We start from the raw sequence: 20,154 nt of genomic DNA, 5'->3' as shown, positions 1-20,154 counted from the left end.
TGGCACAGTACCTTGTCTCCGCCCACCAGGAAGAGGTCCACAGCAGCCCCATTGATGCCGTGCCGCTCACACAGTCCAGATAGGATCTCTTTGATGGAAAACCCGGACTTTACAGCAACCACACAGGATGTCCCATCTGGGAGGTGGACACAGCAGTGTTTGGCAGCCTTATCTCTCTCTAGTGCTGAGGTCCTGCAGGCGTCTGACTGTAGGGTAGGAACACAAATGTCAGTGTCAGAAGGTAAGGGAGTACCTCCTGAAAAAGATCCAGCCTGCCTGGTCTCCTGGGCCCCATAACCTGCACATCCTCATGTAGAAACTCAGAATCCACCTCAGAAAATTCTCTGCCCCCAAAGCTGATGGTGTGGTAGGGTCTGGAGACCAGGGCCATGATCTCTCAACCACGGTAACTATATGGCTTGTACCTGAAGCATGGCTGTGTCCTTCCAGACGAGATTGCTACTGCTACACTGGACCCAGCTCACCTTGGGACCCTGAGGCTGTGAGAATGAGCTGCCCACAGGCCTGCAGGCTGTCCTAACCCCTCCAGTTATAGCATTACAGGCTTGTCCTGAGGGCACAGACCTTCTATGAAACCTGCCTTCATAGCTATCTCCTTATCCTACTGCTTCCCAATGCCTGAAAATCTCTGCCTGCTACTTCAGACAGCTGTCTAGGAGGGCGAGGACTGGCTGCAGGAATGGCCCAAGGACTCCTCCTAAATCTGTGTGGCTCTTCCCATGAAGTGGCTGTTTCATCCCTGGCCTTGGAAACTGCCCAGAAAGGACCTGGCAGAAGGGAAAGAGCCAATTCCCAGCCTAACCTCCTGGCCACCATGGGGAGGAACCTGGGTTGGCCTCTGGATGGTGACAAAAACATGGTCCGGATGGTCCCATTGATCTGGCCCATAGCCATATATCCATAGTCATCTGTGAGCTGTGAGGCCAGGGGACTGGAAGCATAAATGAGTCCCCCTAAGCACAGGATCACCCAGCTGACACCTAGACACATGCACTTCAAATTTTCCAACACTAAGCTGGGGTATTGGTGGCAATAGGTAACTGACTCACGGTGACCTTGACAGGGTTTCTGGAGTAATGAAAGAAGAAACAACCATCTACCTCAGCCATCAACCGTCTTGATGGACAGTTACAAATGTCATGATGCTGACAACCAGCAAGGTTTCCCCAAATTCTTGTCAGACAAGAGTTGAGGGAGTAACAGGTCCTGAACCCTACCCAGCTCCCCTCACGGCACATTAGCAAAGAGCAGGGCAAGCAGGGTGCCCTGTAAGACGTGCAAAGCTAGGCCTAGCTCTTAAGCAGTAGGAGGACGGCTCCTAGGACCCCTCAGGCAGACACAAACACTGGAATGCTAGCATCAACAGGAGGTCTGAGCACCAAGCCTAAGACAAAGCCCTTTTTCAAAGCACTGCGCTCTTAGTGGGAGTTCAAGAAATATTAACTACATCACAACAGAGGAATTTAAGAAATAAACTCAAGGCTAATTTTAGTCCTTACACAGCGCTTGTCCCCACCTACTAAACAGCTTCTCACAATGCCCTAGAAATCCTGGACTGGGGACTCTGAGGCCTAGGGGACCCAGGCCAGTGTCTAATCCTGGGACTCTGTTTATGAAACAAATGCTGGGTTTAGGAGCCAGACTTCATCTACCAGCTGGTAGGTATAGCCTGTAACCTTTGGAAGGAGAGTAGGTGGCCACTCACCAGGTCTAGGCTCCCTGCTGAAGACACAGAGCCCTGGGACTCCCGACGGCAGAGGCCTCCATTGGCATGAAGAGCATCTTGAAAGAAGGGAAAGACCGGGGTAAATCAGAGCCATAGCTTCGCCATGCTGTGCCCTCTCAGTACAGAATCCTACCTCCAGCCTCAGACTGAAAGACACATATAGTAAGGACAGAGAGACAGCAAAACATCAGAGGCCCTTCCAGGAGTCACCTTGCTTCACTGGGGTGTAGTCAGATAGCTCCCTCACAGCAGAGGTCAAGGCAAGGGCCAAGGAGGTCACATTGTGGGAGCTGTGTAGGACTGAAGGACTTATCTGGTGCAATCCAGGCACCAGATAACAGGGAACAATGCTATGCAGCCCAGTCTCATGTCCTTGTGTGGACCTGTCTTCAGGATTTCTATCTCAAAGGGCTATTTTGGGTCTGAAAAAGACTGTCCCTATGACCAGCTGGCTGCTCCATCTACTGGTGACTCATTTCCCATCTTCTTCCTCACAAACCCTGTTCAGAGCCAATAGTCCAACTCTCCATAGTTCTAACTATGATCTAGGCTGCCCTACACAACATGAAGGGCCTAAACATGGTTCTATGCCAAGTCGGACTGATACTCAGGTTCCTGGATCCAGTGATCCACCCTGAACAAGTGGTCTCTTAGCATCTACAGACACTGTACAGACCAAGTGAGTATCTGAGCTCTACTCAAATCCTCTGGAATCTACCTGTTACTATCATAGCAGGAAGGAAAGGACCTCAGTCAGCTGAACACTTGGCACTAAGGAGACTCCAGAAGGTTCTGGAGCAGGTCTACTCCGTAAGCTGGCTCATCCCCAGCTCTGCTACCCAGTCAGGTTCTGTGACATTTCCTCATTCCTCCTGATGACTCTTGCTATACCTCTGCCTGCTCACCATGGCTTCTCATTTCACCATGGCAGCTGAGCTCCTGCTCACAACAACACGGTCTGCATCCACATACCGTGGGCATGGTCACCATGGTCCTTCTTCTTCTGGGACCGCCCCGTGCTCCTGCTCCTTGACCAAGAGAAAAAGGCCCCTTTGCGTTTTTTCTCGCAATCCTCATCCCCCACATCCTCATTCAGGGATCGTCCTGATTTTGATTTTCCACTTAACTGCTAGGAAATAGAAAAACAGTTAAGAAGTTACTTTAACGTTACATGAAACACCAAAGGCGGAGTGCAGAGCTCTATGAGTAAGGATTCTGAGGAATAATCTAGAATCTAGATCCTTCAATGAGCCAGGGCACAGTCCTGACCCTCTCTTCACCACTGAGGTGGCCAGGGATTAGGGGACAGGAAAGGGCTCGAGGGGATGGATCTAAGGACTCCATGCCCCACCCCAAGCTGGTGAAGGGATAAGTCGCACAGCCTCACTCTCACCCCCACAAGGGCTGCCCAGCACCTTTTTTGGTGTGGACACATTGGAGTGGTCGGAGCTGACACTGTGCTTGGAGGCTGGGCTGCTGGGGACTTGCTGGGAGTCAGGGAGGGTGCGTCCTTCCACCTCTGCCAGGACGCATTCTTGGTACAGCTGGGATTTCAGAAAGCGAGTATAGCTATCAAACTTCATCAGGTTGAAAATCTGAGGAGCAAACGCCATGCAGTACAGTCACAGAAGGAACAGAACTCCCCGAGACCCTAGGTACCCACAAACAAGTGCTATTTTGGAAGTTTATTTCAGCCGATGTTCCCAGGGCATTCTGATGTTAATTCTCTAGGCATCCTTCTGCTCTTCCCTCTGCCACTCTAGTAGGAGTGGAATCACAGAGGTTATGTTAGTCAGAAGCATGGGCAGACTCAGGCCTTCATTTCCTAAGGACTCGGAAGGCTGTCATCTCATGAGTGAGTGCTGCCTGGGGAAGATCCTTGTTTTAAGCTAACTCCTGGCTAGAGAGTGTGCTCTGGACAGGCACTGTTGGCTCAGATCAAATGCTCTTCCACAAAGAAGACATCAACATATAAGCAGGGTGCCCTGCGCATTCGGTGACTCAGCACTCAGAGGCTGAGGCAGGAGGACAGTGAGTTTCAGGTCAGTCTTGGTGAGCTACACAGGGAGACCAAACGACACTGCCAGTACTACTAAACCCATACCGCAAGTACACAGACAGGCCCAGAGCTATGACGCCAGACACCGAGTATTCTGAATGTATACTAGTGTGGCAGCAATGTGTGTTCATAGAATCAGTACTTAAAGTTTTGAACCTGGATCTTTCTCTGGGCTGGTAAAATGCAGTACCATCCTCTCTTGACTTCTGAGTGACACCAAACTCTGGCCCCAGGTCATCCCTGCAATGAAACCACTGACCTTTCATAATATGCCATGTGGAAAAGCTGTAGGTAAGGTGTGCCCAATGCACTTAAAATTTTTTTTTAACATGTATGTATGTATATATAGAGAGAGTAGAGAGTGTGTGTGTGCACACATGTTATGGTCCATGTGTGGAGGTCAGAGTATAACCGTAGAAGTTGGTTCTCTCCTTCCACTATGTGGGTTCCAATGAACAAACTTAGGATGTCAGGTTTGGTGACAAGTGCCTTTATCTGCTGAGCCATCTCACCACCCCAGTGACTTTTGATAGATAACATTGTCCTTTCCTTTGGTTCACAGTGGGGTACAAGTCTGTGGAGCAGGCTTCTCGTTCCTCAGTTCTCCCGAATCCTTTTGAGACTGGAGGCCAGTGGTCAGATGGAGTCCTCATCATGCCCACAACTAGCATTCCCCCTCCCCAGCTGAGAACCCTGCACCCCAAGCCCTGGCTGGAAGCCCCATGCACTGTCTGCAGAGTCACCTGGAGCTGCTGTTCCTTGAACATGTCAGGGTGGGGCGCATTAAGAATGTCGTCTGCCAGCTGGGCCTGGCTGTCAATGTTTACAGGAGTGGTGGCCTTGCTGCATAGGAATTTACTGAAAATCTCCCGGGCCCTGTAAGAGAGCTGACAGGTAGAAAGGTCTGAGTAGAGCTGTGGACACACCCACTGGACATGCATTTCCCACCGGAACTGCAGCGTTCCTAAGACTGACACTACTTTGGGACTGAAGAACTGATTCACGGGTCCTGTCTATACTCTGGCTTACAAAGGGAAGTATAAAAGAACGAGTCGGGGGAAAAACCTCCTGAATGGGCTCCTCTGCAATTTTCCCAATGGCTGCTTTGGAAGGGCCTCAAAAACTGAGACGTGCTACCTGGAATAGGCCTCAGAGTAGGATCCACCAGCAAGGTGTGAGCCACCAGGGAGGACAGGAGTGTACAGTGCTCAGAGCGCAAGAAATAGGCATGAGGCCACTCTGTGAGGACAACTGTTACCTTGGGGACATGTCATAGGACATGGCTGAGGTAGTCCTGGGGCAGCTTGAAAGGAGCCATCAGGATGGCAGGGCGAGGGTACACTTGGACTGAGTGCTTCTCCAAGCCTCCCTCCAGCATGGCTTCTCCCTCCCAATCCTAACACCAAGTACCACCTCTGCCAGGCTCTGTGACAGGACATTTGTGCAGTCTATGTTTAGGCAGGATTAAATGTCACACACTTAAGTTTTTATTCGGAAGCAGAAATGTCATTTTTTTAAGTCACGTGGAAGCATCCCTCATCAACTGCTCAAGCAAAACTCGATGTAGCCCTCTGCCACCTGACCCTCAGGCAGCCCCACTTGGAAGAGCAATTTACCTCTTTTTTGTCGTGTGCAGGAACATGACTGAAGCATTCACAGGCCTGCCAGAATAAGATGTTCTCTTCACTGAATTCTTTCCGTAGAAAATCCTGAGGGAGCAAAGGAAGAGAGCAGTCGTCACTCCACAGCTCCGCCACGCAGCTGACCCCCAACCCTTATCCTGGCCTCCTTCGTCTAACACACAGCAGAACAGGCTCCTCTCCAGAGGGCCTCGAAAGCAAGCAGAGACTGTCCAACATCCCCGAGGGCACTTTCTGCCTCACAGCTCTTTTCTCAAGAGCTGATCTTTCTTTTTCTTTGAGAAATACATTTTTAGTTTCTAGTGAGTACACAAAATGACATTATATCATACGACACTGTCCTACACATGTTGCTCATATTCATCCCTTTACCCTCTCTTGTTGCCCCACCCCCACTCCTGGGTCCTTAAGAGCTGTGCTTGTCAGAATATCTTTCCAAGAATTTTGAAGAAGCTCCGGCTAGGAGGATGACACACACCTGTAATCCTAGCACTCAGAAGTACGAGGTAGGGTTATAGTTCCAAGCTAGCCTGAGTGACATAGGGAGACCCTGTCTCAAAACAAACCAACACATAGAGCCAAGAAATTCTGATGTTCTTTCTTGCATAGACATCCTATGTCTGTGAATGGGGCGTGGGGGGAGGGAGCTTAGGAAACTCCAGGACAGGAGGCCGGTCAGGAAAGAAGACTGAGCTGAGGGTCTCTACAAATGCACACCCTACTGAGTCTGGAGTTTGGAGCAGAAGCTGAGGCAGTCATGCTCTTACAAGTTGATGCACTGTCTCTGAGGTATGAGATGACCCAGTAAGCTTAAGCACCCTTGGCACAAAGTGGCAATGCCCCCTCAGCAGTGCCCCTTACTCACAGAGAAGTAGCGAACACCAATGGGATCCTGCAGTAGACGCTCGAATGACACTGCCCAGCTTGCAACCCTCCTCTCACGTAGGCGCCGGCAGCTCTGCACACTGGGGAGGCTGGCATTGCTGCTCAGGCTGTTGTTGCTGATGCAATCCTTCAGGTCAGCTCCTGTCAGCTCTGCAGGATCAGTACAGACACACCTGCACCTCTTGCCTTTTGTGACTGCTCCAAAGGAGGCAACAGGTACCTGCAGCCAGCTCCACTTTTCATACTTGTTCAGTCAGTGATATGCACTGCACCTGAAGCCTAGCCAAAGCTTTCTAGATATCAGATGTAGCAGTGAGAAAAACACATCTCATCTCAACCACACACACACACACACACATACACACACACACACACACACACACACACACACACTTACTTAAATAATAAGCTCTGACCATGAGAATGAAACAGAGAAACTATTACCTAAGTGCACATACAACACAGGGCAGAAAGCTCAATGTTGAGTATACAGCAGGGAGGCATTTGCAAGTGCACCACAAAGCCAAAGACCCCAGTGAAGCCCAAGGAGAAGCTTCAGTTGGCCCATTGCCCTCCTGATGTTGTCTGCTGCAACTTGAAATCCACAGCTCACGCTTATGCACTTTCCTGCGTGCAGGTCACTTCTCAGTGGAAACACTAAGCCACAACATCCAAAATGAGTATTAGCCATGTGTCTGCTGGCAGCTGATTCACTGGTGATTCCAATACAGGAAAGCACTACAACTCAGGAGACGGAGAGGTGTCTAGGAAAACCCCATTTGTCACTCCTGTCCAGTTGATGAAGCAGCCCAGGGATGAGAGGACCACAGGCCAATGTAAGTGGAGCTCTAGAGTTGTTACACATGTTGCCTCTGGTGAGCAGGGCACACAGAGCTTCCCTAGATGAGAATGACCCATGTCAGAGGCAAGGCCAGGCCACTGCAGGGAGACAGGACAGGAGCCGTACTGTGCTGTCAGAAGGTCCCAGGCTCTGCAGCAGAGCTGACTAAGATGACTTTCCACATGGCATCCCTAAGGAAATGTTGCTACATCACATGTTCACAACAGGCTCCATCATCTGTTCTGAGCACCTGCTGCCTGGTATTCAAGACAGGTTGGTCACTCAGGATGGTCTGCCTGAGGTCAGTCCACAGGACAGATTCCTGGGGACAGGGTAGCATAGCAGGCTCTAGCTTGAGGCCAGTCACTGAAGAGAGCTTTGTAGCTGGAGGGGAGGATGGAAGTACAGGGACTGGAAACAGCATGGCCACTTACACTTTCGGATCACACCCAGTCCACAGGGGCACTGAGAGTTGCCACTGAGCCTACAGCCCAGAACAGTGTGCAGATGGTGTGTGCAAGCCAGAATAGAGAGGGCCTGAGGAGTGGACACTGCACTTTCTAGAGGAAAGTGACCCCGAGGGCTAGGAGCCAAGCCAAGGATGTGACTACAGCAAGGCACCTAGATTAAGTACCGGGCAAGAACATTCAAAGCCAGCTAGCATTTAGATTACAAGAGACAAGGGAAAGACATTCGAGTCACACACTGACACCACTACAGATGTTTATGTCAGAAGAAATGAGATCATGAGATCAGAACTTGTACAATCTTACCCCCACCCCGTCTGTGCACCAGCCACTGTTCTCCTGAAGTCTAGAGGAAAGGGCTTGGGTCAGGACACATCACAGGAGTTGCAACCTGCTCCTCTAGAACACTGTTCACAGTGGGGCATGGTCAGAGCAGCTGGCGCTACATAGGGCTGCTTCACTAAGTAGCTTGGCCATCAAACACACTGTGTGAGCACCTCACACACTTCCTGTGGGGCTGGGACCCCACAGGGATGGTTCTCTGAAGCTGACCTGTGTCCAGTGACCACAGCAGATACTGATTGTCTCAGAATGCACATTTAAGTCCAAAATATGTCCTGACAGAGGTTTCCCAAGAGCTACACAAGCTGAGTGTGACTGTCCCAGAAGAAAACTAAACAGAAAACACATTAAAAGGCAGGATGGCTCCACCTAGTTCCACTGTACACCACCCCACCCCCACTGTACACCAACCCATCCCCACTGTACACCACCCCACCCCCACTGCATACCACGCCCATCCCCAATGTATACTACCCCACCCCCACTGTACACCAACCCATCCCCACTGTATACCACCCCACCCCCACTGCATACCACGCCCATCCCCAATGTATACTACCCCACCCCCACTGTACACCAACCCATCCCCACTGTACACCACCCCACCCCCATTGCATACCACGCCCATCCCCACTGTACACCACATCCGTCCCCACTGTATACCACGCCCGTCCCCACTGCATACCACACCCATTCCCATTGTACACCACGCCCATGCCCACTGCACACCATGTCCATCCCCACTGCACACCACTTGCTACAGCACTATACAAGCATGTTCTTGAGGATAAAACACCAGACCCATGCTTGGGACAGAAGGCAAAGTCCAGGAGCAGATGAAGAAGAATGCAGTGGAGGCGGGGACTGAACCACATCTGAAAAACTTCAAGCTGGGCTCTTGCTTTCCAGATCATATTAAAGCTGACCTCATAGGGCACAGTGATTTAGATGTGAAATGAAATTGGAGACAAACTGGAAACCCAAGCTCCCATGATGTGGAGCACAACAGCGTCTGAACCCCATATAAAATGCCCAGGCAAGAGGCTAAGGGTTACACACAACACACAGACTGAGGGTTGGTTCCTTCCAGACCAAGACACCCATACAGACAGATGGCCAGAAGAAGGCAGAAGGAAGCACATGACAGGTTCCGGGCTCCTAAGCGCTTGGGCATACTCCTCTCTGCAACCGCTGCAGGCTAGTTCATGCTCCATACCACTCTGCCTCACTCCGCTAAAGTCAGGCTTTGTGCATACCAGGTGACAACCCAGGCAGACATGGGAACTTGTACTTCAAAGGAGCTTAGCACTTCAAGGTACATAGGAATCACACTGCCCAGCACAGTCTTTTGACGACCCAGCCCCCACGGAAAAGTGAGGGTGCTGATGTTGTTCTTGACTGCATCCTCTGTTGATGAGGTGATGCTCACCAATGAAGCACTGAGCCCAGCAGAGTCAACACTGCAACTATTTCCCTCCAACTTTCCTCTGAGGCAATGAACTAAAACTGAATAAGGAACAGTTAACTCAAGAAACACAGAAGAATCCTCTACAGCAGGATGTGCACATGCAAAGGTCCTGTGGAAGAAGAAATGCAGCACACAGCAGTGACTCGGCTGAGCTGGCCACAGGGGTATCCTGGCAATGTGTCCTTCACCCCAGACAAAGGACTGGCAAGGTCTCTTGTTCCTCACAGTGGAGGGTGGCCCGGAGGACAGGAAGGCAGAGGAGGTAAGGTGGGACTGAGTCACCGAGCTATCCATAGACCATAAGGCCCCACTAGGGCGATGAAGTTTGTGCTTCTGAATTACAAAATACTTGTAATTCCAGCACAAGCTTAGTATGAGAAATACCCATTTTTCTTTTCTTTATTTGTTTTTTGAAACAGGGTTTCTCTGTGTTGCTTTGGAGCCTGTCCTGGAACTAACTCTTGGAGACCAGGTTGGCCTTGGATTCAGAGATCTGCCTGCCTCTGCCTCCCAACAGCTGGGATTAAAGGCGTGCACCACCACCGCCTCATGAGAAATACCCATATTCTCTGTGTCCAAGGTACTCAATTGCTGGAGGAAAAGCGGCCCAGTTCTCCGAGCGGACCTGCAGACCTCCCAGCTTGCTCATATGCAGCTTGTCACTGTCTGCTAGCTCAACAAGATCTTCCCCGCTCCCTAAACATCCAGGTTTCTGTGTGCTCACCTTAACTACAAGAGGTCACTGGTCTCTAGGGCTGCAGCAGGAAGTGTTGGGTGTGTGGTAGGAGTGAACCTATGCTGTCTCAGTCAGTGAGTGAAAGATGACCGGTATACTGACTAAACTTATTTTTATAACCTGATATAAAACAATGGCTTTCCAAGACTCACGTCAACATGCCACCGTGAACTCTAACAACGAAGGATTGCAGCAAAGAGCTGCAATGATGAGCTCCACTGTGTCACTGAGTGTCCCACATCGCTGGCTGCCAACGTCCCTGGCTGTGGGTCAGGCTTGTCCTTGGGTCTCTCAGGCATGAGCACTGCATAGAGAGGAAGGTGGCGCAGCACCTAAGCAGGCACAAGTGGCAAAGACAACAGTGGGGAACTGACACCACAGGAAATGAGGGGAAACGGCTCGTTTTCTGGCAGCTGGACTAGAGACCCGCTCAGGTGAGATGCCTGGTTGGTGAGGGGACAGTCTCCATGGCTGCAACAGAGCCCTTCCCCTAGAAGAAGAGGAAGTTTCTGGTGCTCTGGTAATGCCTCCCTGAGGTTGTGGGAATAGTGACTTGGCCTTGAGCCCAGCACATTCCAGGGACCTAGACAAAGACATCACAAATGCTGAGGCGAGGCCTAGCCACAGTGGACTATGACAAGTCACACATATACGGGGGGGGGGGGGGGGGGCAAGTCCTGAGTCCACAAGGGTGCCACATGTGGTTCTTTTAAACAGAGCTCCTGGAGGAGGTTTTCACCCAGTGGGGGTGTAGGAGGCTTGCAAAGCAGACGGGTAGAGGCAGACCCTGCTCAGGCTTGGCACAAGTTGCTCCTGTGAATTGGATCTTAGTGCTTTTGACAGGCTACACAGACACAAAGTCCCTTCCCCTTTGTCATGCATTTCTGAGTTCAGAACCCACACCATGTTCCAGCACTGTTAGTCACATACAGAACAAAGCATCTTCAGGGTTAGCCTGACCCAGGACATCAAGCAGCACCTGGTGGCCAAGGAATTCCTTGCAAACACCTCTATTTCTAAACCAAGTTCAAGACCAGTTTAGGAGGCCGACACACATCAGGTCTGAGACTCACTGGTCTGCTGGGAGCTACCAGCCTGGTCCTCTAATGTTAAGCGCTTGGGTGAAACACAGGCTGAGTTGAAGATATGGCTGCACTGTGGCTTTAGTGGGTGTGTTCTAGGTGTTTGTTGTGATGTGGGTTTTCTTCTTTCAGTCAAATGCTGACCTGGTGAGAACGTGATTCGAGTCTGTGCAGATCTCCTGGAACAGCTGCCAGCACAGCTGCAGAGACTGTCGCAATGTAGGCTGTAGGTTACACATTGCAGTAATTCCTTGAGACTGAGTGTGTAGTTACTTCTGTGATGCATGGCCTCAGCCTGCTCCCAGTTCACTGTATGTCTTAGCCAATCATAACCTTAAGTATTCCAAATGCTCAAGTCTCAACTCTAAGCCACGTGGCAGCCCAACCCAACATAAGACCCTCCCCACGCAGCAAACATACCTGAGGACTGCACACGCCAGCCTGCTCTGACACTCAAGACAAGTTGAGAGACAGATGTGGGACTTTACCTGGGTAGAGATGATAAGAGCCACTGTGGTGCCATCTAACCAAATACTTCCAACCATTCACCGTAAACCACCCTTCTGAGTCCATACCAGGCTCAGCCTGGGTGGCCAGGAGCAGAGGCCTGGGCCACGGGTGCTGAGGACATGGCTCCTTAGCTCGGCCTTGGGGGTAGATGAATTATTGCAGAGCCTCAGGGACCCTAGCAGAGGCAGCCCTCAGCCTTTCAACACTGGCTCCTGGAGAGGCACTAGAGCCTCGCAAAGCCTCAGAGACTCATGTATAATGCACAGCCGGAATGCCTGCTGCAGAGGCCTGAATTATTCACAAGGGCAGAAACACTGTTCCCCCAGCGTGGGGAGGAGCCACTGTGCAGTTCATGAAACAGCAGCAGGGAAGGAGCAGCAAGAACACACAGCTTCTCGTAATAGTTATGTGATGCTGTCATATTTCCACACCATCTTGAATTTAAACTCTTAAGTCCCATAAACACAAGATCTATATTCTCAGTGAGAGACTAAAGCCATGGCATCTCAACGGTGTGCACTTAAGAAACAAGCAGCTTGAACTCAACCAGTTCCAAAGCAAAGTCTGTGGCATCAGCAGCACACCTAAGGAAACCTCGAGGGGCTGGGAGCTCAGCCGGAGCTGGGCGTGCCAGCTTTAGAAAATAAAGCCTTTTGCTGCTGCCCTCACCAACTAAATCAGTGCATAAACAGAGGTGGGAGAAAGGCAGTGAGGCCTCATGAGTTCTCTATGGTCTCTGAGGTTGGGACTTCCCGCAGGTAGCCCAGGTAAGGGTCAGCAGAGACCATTTTCAGCTTTCTGGCCACAGTCCCCAGCAATTCCAAATTTGATCTCTAAGACATGCAAGGGAAAGATGACTGGGTCAAAGTTTTACCACCCAAGCTGGATGACCACAGTCCAATGATTGGTGACTTTGGGTGGACACTCCTCCACAAACACTGCGGACTCTGTCAGTTCCAGTAGAAGGCCACCAAAGGATCTCAATAGTGTCCTCTAAAAGAGACCTGCGAAGGGTTAAAAGGAGGCCTCAGCTGTGTCTGCCTTCCCTGAGCACATGGCTTCACATCAGTGGCGAAGCAGGGAATACACCCTTACCACCCGTGAGGTTGCCACCAGAAGCTCACAGGAGTCTTGTTGGTGTGAGGATGGGGAGCAGGAACAGGACCCCCACTCTCTTCTGGGCCCATTCTGTCTCTGGCCCTCCTGTCACAGCCTTCCGCACCTCCTCCAGGGACAGTCACCAAAACATACACATTTTTTTTCTAAGCTATTTGAGGGTAAGTTGCCAACAGCACCACACACATAGACACACGACACATCAAGGTGTACTGACTGCTAAGACTTTTTTAATCACCGTGATAAACCCAGAACATTTAGCACAGCCTGTCCTCTAATCCCACCCACCATGTCCTTCATGGTGCCGTCCCCTCTTGCCTAGGACTAAATTCTGCTGGTTAGCAAAGCTCTCAGGCACCTCCCACCCCTCTGCACTGAGGTCTCGGTGGGCCAGAGGGTTTGGTCATCCATCTTATCTTGGCTTGTCAGTGTCAGGGAGAGAAGCGGATCATGCAGGCACCTTTCTCTTGGATGCACCGTGCCAGTGTGCGGCCTGATCCTGTAGTCAGGGTTTTCTGCATTATCATTCTTTCTCCTCCAAATACAAGTTGAATAGCCTTAATTCAGAAATCTGAAATTCAAAATGCTCCCAAATCCAAAAATTTGGGGTGACTAAAAAGCTACTTCTACATCTTGTCTCATGACACCTGCAAACAGACTAAAGTGCTGAGTAAAATTATCCTCAGGCTCTATGTGTAAGATGAATAAATGAAGCCCATGGGAAGACCTGTATCCTATGCCTGAGAACTCACTGTACCTATGGGAAAGTTCCAAAACCTAAGGGAAAAGTCAGAAACTGAAATACTGGCCCCAGTGATTTTGTATAAGGAACTCTCATCTCCCAAACTAAGGCAAAAAGCACCTCATGTTCATGGGGCTGTGCCACGTTCTCAGTCTCCTGAGAGCGTCTCAGGGCTATGCTGGTCTGTAGTCAGTCAGGGGTTTGCGCTCAGTGGCCTGGCACTTTCTCCTCTACTCAGTCCTCCATCAGGTGGTCGTATGTCCCTGAGTCTTCCCAAACACTGAGCACTGACTGGAAGCAGACATATACCTGCAGGCCCACTGTGTGCTTTCCCTGCTCAGCCCAGGAGTTGGTCTTTGGGTATGGTCACTTCCTCTCCAGCAGTGGACAGCCTCCTTCTCTCCTGATGCCCCCACTTCCTCCCTCAACAAAAAGCAGCTGAGCTTTCTAGAGTTCCCTTGCAGGTGACATTCACAGCAGAGTCCCACCTGCCTTTCTGCGCTGGGAAGTTCTGTCACCTGCTTGGTGAAGGCACTGCCTCTCTGTGAACATGTTCCCCTTACTCCCACAGTGGTCCATGTAGACACCAGTCACAGGTCACCAGTATGGACAATTCTGGTTCTGGGAGAGGCCAGGCGGAGATAGAGCCCAACATGACCTTTTTGGATCTAGGTGACATGATGATTACTGGACCCTTATGTCTATGTCTTGGCTTTCTTATGGGGAGAAACAAACACCTGTAGGGCCTAGGGCCTGAGAACCCCGTAAGGATCCCAAGCTATTCATCCAAGTACTAGAACTGTGCCAGAAGCTAAAACGCCATCAACAAGAGAGGCCTCAACCTACCTGGAGGGCTAGGTTTCCATGAAAGTCCTGCATGACACGGGGAAGATAGCCCTGGCCTCACCTCGTTTCCTGTGTGACAACTGCATACCTGAGTTCTGTCACCTTACTCCGAGAGCAGCTGGCTAAGAGCACTTCATTCTCATTGCCAGCAGGGTGACCCTTCATACTAATCAGTGAGGAGAGCTTAGGACAGGCCCCACTGCTTATAGACTCCACAGTGTAAAATCTGAGGGCAGCCATTCGGCTCCTCACCTGAGAAAGCCAGAGCGAGCAGTGGCAGATCCTGACAATGAGCGGATTGGCTTGTTTTGAGCACCACAGCAGAGCCCCCAAACTGCTGGTCTAACTCTACGGGTCCACTGTGAGATGAGGCTTCAAAGGTCTTAGGATACTGGTGGGTAGAACTGGGCAGGCACCACAAACTCTGAGGTGGCATCCCAGTACCCTTTCCTGCCCTGCTTGCTCCTCACCGTCTCCCAGGGAGTGACAAGGCCCGACAGTCCTTTGAGACTGTGCTGGGATCACACGATTATGCATACCGCAGGACCCCAAGGAAACAAACGGGAGAAACCTAAATGCTGTCTTGAAGCCGAGACCAGGCCCATCTGAACTCAGCAGAACAAACTCAGCCTGTGAAGTGACACAGTGTTTCAGGAGAGGAAATGCCAAGCAGATGGGAAAATGCCAAGAGCTTTCAGGGCCGTAAGAGTGGGTAGAACGGGAGCTGCCAAGGGTCAGTGTGGGAAGTGGTGGGAGAGAACAGCTCCTTCGTTTGTCACATTGCATTTTCAGAACTCAGTTGAGGAGCCATCAGCTGCCACCATGAGGGTCACTGAACTACAGGGCCCTAGCACATGCCAGGAAGGGGCAGCGCCTTTTTGAAGCCCTGATTCACACACTGGCTGGAACCAAAAAGGTCACAATACCTTACTGGCTAATTCTTTCTCAAAATGGACTTATTTGATTTTTTTTTTTTTTTTTTTTGGCTTTTCGAGACAGGGTTTCTCTGTGGCTTTGGAGCCTATCCTGGAACTAGCTCTGTAGACCAGGCTGGTCTTGAACTCACAGAGATCCACCTGCCTCTGCCTCCCGAGTGCTGGGATTAAAGGCGTGCACCACCATCGCCCGGCTGACTTATTTGATTTTGACAAATAAAAAATTGGTATCACGAAGCCACACATCCTCCTTTTGTGTTCATTTCAATGACAGCATGTGTAACAGTCACCTGGCAACAGAACCTGGCTGAAGAAGACAGACACACTGCCCAGCACAGAAGCCCAGGGATCCAAAGGCTGGGCTCAGGAGGAAGGCTCTGGAACCTCATGCCCACATGCGGTGGGGCTTCACCTTCTACAGAAACCATGTCAACAAGGGTGTTTTGGCTGTGCCAAGTGTAATGATGGAGCTAACTTCATAGGAGGGGGTGAGCGCCGCGCCTCACTGGAGAGCCACTTAACCTTTCAATAAAAACCTGATAATAACTATATGCTATCATCACAGCAAAGTTGTGACAATATCAGGCACACAGTAGGCACTGAATGATGTCAACTACTAACTGGGCTGTGCTAGTCCTGAATACCAGGTGAAGGGCAAGCAACTCCAGCTATATCTGCACTGTTAAGTCATGGTTCCTAAACTAGTCTCTGCCTTAACATTTTAAATATAAATCTAAAGCTTTTGTTGGTCAGCATTTAAATCATGCTCTCATCCCCTCCCTACACAGACATGGCACCTCATTTAAGGAAGATCCTGCTTTCTCTCTGATGAATTCAATCAGTTCTGAAGGTCAGGGCTGGTCAGGGGCTCTGCTTTGGGTTTGTACACAGGTGGCACCAACTATGAGTTGCGCATATGTAGTTTTCTCCTTTCTCTCTTTTGTCTTTGTAGTCTGGGCTAACCCTAACACCTAAAGTTACTGTCATGTGCACATGCTCGTGCTATTCTTGGCTCTTGTAGAATGCTTCTAGTTGTCGAGTCTATCTTGGAGACAAATCAAGCCAGTGCTTGACTCTGTCAGCTGCTACTCTGGCCTCCATGGTGTGAGTCAATTGGCTTCACTCCTTCTCTGCTGTGACAGATCTGCTTGTGTGTCTGCAATTGTTTGCCCTGAAAGCAAACTCTGAAAACATAGGCTTAGTCTGCCTCAAAATGTACCCAAGTGTCTGGAAGTGCTGCAAACAAAGCAGAAACTCAAAACCCTACCCCATACCATGAAAAAAAAAAAAAAAACAGATTCCAGGGGCATCCAAGACTTAAATGTGAACAATAAAATGGTAATAGTTTTACCTTCATGGTCCTAGGAAGGACGGAGTAGAGCAAGACAAATGTGCTTCTTAAAGGGGGATGGCCACTGGGACTATCTTAAAAACTTCAGTCTGCAGGAGACAGCACTGAGAACCAACGGCAGAAGGTGGCCTTCACGCCTTCCTCAAGTGCTATTACACCTTCTTTCATTCATTATTAGCCACAAAAACCAAACAAGAATGCAATTGATAAGCTGTAAAGCTGTGATGGAGAACTGTCCCCATAGGCTCCAGGATTTGAGCGCCTGATCCCCAGCTGATTATTGTGTTGGGCGGGGGAGAGGCTGTTGAACATCTGGGAGGTAGAGCCTTGCTGGAGGAAGTAGATGGCTGGGGCAGGCTGTGAGTGCTCACAGTCTTACCTCACTTCCTGGTCACTCTACTTGATGATTGAGCTCTCAGCTTCTTGCTCTTGCAACTATGCTTCCCCAACACAATGGACTCTTATCCTTTCAAACTGTAAACTAAAACAAACTTCTTACAAGTTTCCTTGGTCATGGCATTTTATCATATTTTATCAATGGGAAAGTAGCCAATATATAAGATTATCATAATTCATCTGTCCAATCCAAGAATCACTTCTAGAATTTATTATTTTTTCAATTTTCTACTAATCAACTAACAGTAACAACATAACCAGCTGAATGAGAAAACACAAAAAGCAAGCAACAAGCACAAGCTTGTTTGTTTCTGGCAATGTCTGCGATGGAATGCAGGGCCTCACGCTTGTTAATCGGGTACTCTATACTGACACCCGTCTAAGCAAAGGTCTGGACTAAGTATTTAAAAATAAAACTGAGCCAGGCGGTGGTGGCACACACCTTTAATCCCAGCACTCAGGAGGCAGAGGCCAGCCTGGACTACAAGAGCTAGTTCCAGGACAGGCTCCAAAGTTACAGAGAAACCCTGTCTCGAAAAACAAAATAAATAAATAAATAAATAAATAAATAAATATCAAGTGGCCACATACAAACCCCAGCGGCCATGATGAACACAACAGCTGCGTAGTGTCCACACTGGCCAATGGAGAATATCTAAATACACACGCCGATGGCCAGCTCATCAGAGCAAAGCACACACATATGTCCATGAAGAGACCTGTACGGGCATGTCCTGCAATCTTTGCGACAGCTAAAGTCTGAGCCATCTTAGCAGCTATCACCAGAGGCAAGAGCAGACAGTGGCCATTTAACAACTGAACAGGGCATGGTAGCCAAAGTGATGGTAACAGACCCACTAGGCAGGAAAGCAGTTCACAAACAAGTCAGGTACCAGAGAGCACACATGGCAGCATTAGCCCAAGATCACATGGAAGGGTGAGACATCAGTTCAGAGTGAAGGTGGAAGGAAGATATGTCCTGGGAACCAGGCAGAGGCTCAAAGGATGATGTCCCAAGAACGGGTGCCTTCCTCCCCAGCGCCAGTCAATCCCCAGTGCCTTGTAAAGATCACTAGCATCAATCACTGTAGCCCATTAATGTTAGCTAACTTGAAAGGACGCCTTTATAAAGGCAGAAAAGCCATCATTAGGTCATGAGTCTTAGGTTTTGTTTTAAAATATTTACATAAAAGCCTTCCTTCCCAGAGGATGTGGTAAACTGACCCAGAGATGTGCTGTCTGTAAGGAGACTTTGCAGTCTGGCCCCAATCCCTTCTGTGCAAGGCTCACCAAAAAGTCCATGTTACTCAACCAGTATGTGCCACCTATCTCTCAAGCCCTGGCAGGTGAAGTCACTGGATAAGAAATAAGTACATAGTGGGGCCACCTAGCTGATCTCCATCATGTTCAGAGCTGATAAGGGACCTCAGGGAGCTCCCACATACTGCCCACATCCATGCTCAGGTCCCAAGAACAAAGACATCTCTGAGCAATGGTAGTAGCACACCACCAGCCTGCAGCACAGTGGGACCTGTCCCCCTCACCAGCCTGCAGCACAGTGGGAACGGTCCCCCTCACCAGCCTTGAGACCTTGCAGGCCCTGCCCTCCGTGTCTGGATCCCAAATGCAGAGGGAACACAACTGCCCCTCACTGAGGTGAGGGCTGGGTACACCAGAACCCGCAGGGCTAAGTGTTGCTAGTCAGGTATGCAGCACCTATCTAAGGACACCCTGAGTGTCATACCACATGGTGCCAGACAGACTGAGAGCCCTCCAAGGAGGTGAGCCCAAATATTAAACAGTGTGTAGAACATTTTTGGGGCCCACACTGCTCCCTGGAGATGCACCAGAGCTCAGGTGGAACAGCGACACTTCAGAAGACAGGTTCTGATGTGGGCAGGGCCTTGTCACCACTTCATGATGCTCTGACTTTTCATGGCTGAATGCTCTGTAAAGGCAGAGAAAGTAACGGGATGGGCAGGCAGGGCTTGCTGATTCCAGAATGAGGTATCAGCTCTGAATGAATGAGGAACTGATTGCTTCCCACGCCTGTAATGTGTGGATACGGGATACTCCAAGCATACTGGGGTGAGACCTGGCACTTCATGATTCTAAGGGTAGTGCTCATCCTATGGGATGAGAGATCATGGGAGCTCCTTGTATTGAGCTCACATTTTATTGTGAACTTTCTAAATCATGTTCCACAACTAGAATGTGAAAGCATCGCATCGCAGGATGCTGGCTGTGATGGGCTGGCTGTGACAGGAACCCTACTGCCACTCAGCACTAGAAAATGAAACTAAATGTTTAGCAATGATCCCTGGAATCTGGACCTCTGTCACTTCTGATGGGAAAGCCATCAAGTCAGTGTGTGTTTAGATCACCCCATTTACCAGGAGGTATGTTGGGTGCTACAGCAGAAAAAGGTCCCTACAGGTGACTCTCCATTGGGCTGAAGAGACAAATCAGAACTAGAGAAAGTTAAGGGGCTGCGGCACGCAGTCCAGATACAATTGGTGAAGAGAGAGGAGGCTGGGGACCACCTGGGACGTCTCAGTTCTGACTCTAGGCAGTGCACATGCAGGGTGAGGCCCCAGGAGGTTGCAGGCGATGGTTTGAAGCTACAGGATGAAGGTTGCCAGCCCTTGCACAAGTCTGGGGAAGTTCCAGATCCAACCAGTTCTTGTAGGAATCCCTGGAGGGGCTCCATTAAGCCAGGAACATAAAGACCCTTTCAGGAGTCCTTCTTCATATGCCAAGTCCGGAAAGCACCTTGGTCATGTGACAAAGAAGCTGATGCCGCAGAGCACCAAGGGAACTAACTCTGGGGCAACTGCATTCCCTGCCCCACCACATCTCTTAGCAATGTCCCTGCGAGTGCTAGACTGATCCAGAGATCCAGTCCCCTTGTTCTGACATCACAGGCTTACTGCTCTTTATCATCCCTCCTACTCATTCCTGTGAAGATCCTCATATGTGTGCACTTAAGAC

At 50.0% G+C, this 20,154-nt stretch overlaps 1 protein-coding gene across 5 annotated transcripts in view; it reads right to left on the bottom strand.

The window, feature by feature from the left end:
* The window catches only part of LOC121436562 (regulator of G-protein signaling 12-like), a 100,185-nt gene that overhangs the window by 14,288 nt on the left and 65,743 nt on the right, over positions 1 to 20,154 (bottom strand). For 3 of the 5 annotated variants that reach the window (XM_041636563.1, XM_041636565.1, XM_041636566.1), the window contains exons 5-11: positions 6,312 to 6,481; positions 5,423 to 5,515; positions 4,550 to 4,693; positions 3,163 to 3,342; positions 2,720 to 2,876; positions 1,727 to 1,803; positions 12 to 206 (exon numbers count right to left, since the gene is read on the bottom strand). In XM_041636563.1, coding sequence (XP_041492497.1) covers positions 12 to 206; positions 1,727 to 1,803; positions 2,720 to 2,876; positions 3,163 to 3,342; positions 4,550 to 4,693; positions 5,423 to 5,515; positions 6,312 to 6,481 — 1,016 coding nt within the window. The remainder of the gene's footprint in view (positions 1 to 11; positions 207 to 1,726; positions 1,804 to 2,719; positions 2,877 to 3,162; positions 3,343 to 4,549; positions 4,694 to 5,422; positions 5,516 to 6,311; positions 6,482 to 20,154) is intronic. The other 2 variants (XM_041636564.1, XM_041636567.1) reach the window with 1 other exon arrangement.

The sequence above is a fragment of the Microtus oregoni genome, unplaced genomic scaffold (genome assembly GCF_018167655.1).
Source record: "Microtus oregoni isolate MIOR12 unplaced genomic scaffold, Mior012 000049F_ref0000343, whole genome shotgun sequence".
NCBI lineage: Eukaryota > Metazoa > Chordata > Mammalia > Rodentia > Cricetidae > Microtus > Microtus oregoni.
The sequence above is the reverse complement of the archived record's forward strand: the minus strand, read 5'-3'. Positions and strand labels throughout refer to the sequence as shown.